Source organism: Belonocnema kinseyi, chromosome 1 (assembly GCF_010883055.1).
Source record: "Belonocnema kinseyi isolate 2016_QV_RU_SX_M_011 chromosome 1, B_treatae_v1, whole genome shotgun sequence".
NCBI classification, from domain to species: Eukaryota; Metazoa; Arthropoda; class Insecta; order Hymenoptera; family Cynipidae; genus Belonocnema; species Belonocnema kinseyi.
The window spans coordinates 140,430,027-140,431,693 of record NC_046657.1 but is presented as its reverse complement, the minus strand read 5'-3'; the positions used below and the strand labels follow the sequence as shown (position 1 = coordinate 140,431,693).

The following is a 1,667-nucleotide window of genomic DNA, read 5'->3' as shown; positions in this document are numbered from 1 at the left end:
AAATGTACATAGTAATTAATCTCCCGGAACTAACCTTGTTTGCTGGCAATCAAAAAAGTTTATTTCATAAATAATTTCCAAATTATCGGAAAGACAGAGATGAAAAACGACATAACCTCAAAATAATGCACATGCATACAAATTTTTATTTTGCACAATATTTCTTTTTGTCATTATCCCTCAAAAAAGAGTCTGGGGACGTTCGTTATATTTTATAGCATCTCCGAATTCAGTTTTTAAACTTTTTCATTTTGTTTTTAAAAAAAGCCAGCGGGACTGTATTCGATTGACCACACAATGAAGTATCACATGCCCTTAAATGAAAACCGGCCCCCGTGAAAAGGTACCAACTAAAAAAATCAAGTTTCGACCCAAGTAATTAGAATTATTGTTTGGCCCTCAGCGTCCAGACATTTTAGCAGCTGACGTCACATCGGGAAAAACGTAAACAACTCTGCTGTGCACATGTGGCAACATCACTACCCAGCACTGCAGTACTGCCGGCGCACATAGATGGCTCATAGGATAAGAGCGTTTGGAGTGGAGTGGAAGAAGTCAGAAGATTGTAGAGAGTAATTAAGAGTGACAGAGTTCGACGTCAGAAGTAGGTCGAAAAAGGCTTGACGTGTCCTGAATGTACCAGTGCTAAAAACACATTTCTTGAAATATTGTAGTCGAAATGGCTGGCGGAAAAGAATCAAAGGAGACTGAACCACCGGTTCGTAAAATTTGTAATATTTTTTCCCTCAAATCCCTTCCAGCGGTTGCACGTCTATGAATTTTATATAAAAGTAAGGTTAGAAATTCTACGTGTTTACTTGTGTATTCTGAATAAACATTTTTAACACTTAACTTTATATGAATTTCGTAGGCATTTAACGATGGTTCAAGAATTCGTTAATTTTTTGTACAAATTTTTATGAATTTAGTAGAACTCTGAGTGCAATATGTTGAATGTAAAGGACACGTATGCTGTTATTGTAAATGCTTCAAATTTAGGAGGTTAACGTACGATTTCGCCCCTTGATGATTTGAGGGTGAATTAAAAATTGTTAAGACTTTATTGCGCTTTTCAAGTTTTCCATATTTTAGCCAATTTTTTACGCGGCATTTCCTATTGAAAATATACACGTGTAATTTACACGTCCATATCTATGAAGGTCTCGACGTGTCAATTTCGGTAAATCCATCTGTATTCTATGCGTGTAATTTCTCACGTGTTTTTTTCGAAATTGATATATAAAATTATACAAATGCATTTACTTACATATTTTAATTAGGAATTCGTATTAACGAATTTATTTGTTAAAGAAATATAAGAAAACACCGATTGCATTATTCCCAGTCTTAAAAATTAAAAATTATCGGGATTATCAATTTATTGTGATCATATTTATATTTTTAAATCATACATTTGTTTGCGATGAATTAATTTTCATTTTAACTATGGTTAGAGGTCTAGAAAAGTATGTTGAATTACGAGTATAATATTCTGTTGTTAACCATTCACTTTCCAAACAGATGGCTAATGCATTTCAGAAGTTTCTACGTGAAAATGATTTTTTTTCTGTTACGCTCTTTGTATGCTCTGTATATTTTCTATGAGTTTTGGTACAAAAAATGGTGTGCTCTTATCGAAAAGTAGAACATTGATAAGAAACCTTTTT

At 33.2% G+C, this 1,667-nt stretch overlaps 1 protein-coding gene across 1 annotated transcript in view; it reads left to right on the top strand.

The window, feature by feature from the left end:
- Positions 1-520: 520 nt before the first annotated feature.
- Positions 521-1,667, top strand: part of LOC117173641 (probable signal peptidase complex subunit 2) — a 13,037-nt gene continuing 11,890 nt past the window's right edge. The window contains exon 1 of the mRNA XM_033362284.1: positions 521-718. Coding sequence (XP_033218175.1) covers positions 680-718 — 39 coding nt within the window. The 5' untranslated portion in view covers positions 521-679. The remainder of the gene's footprint in view (positions 719-1,667) is intronic.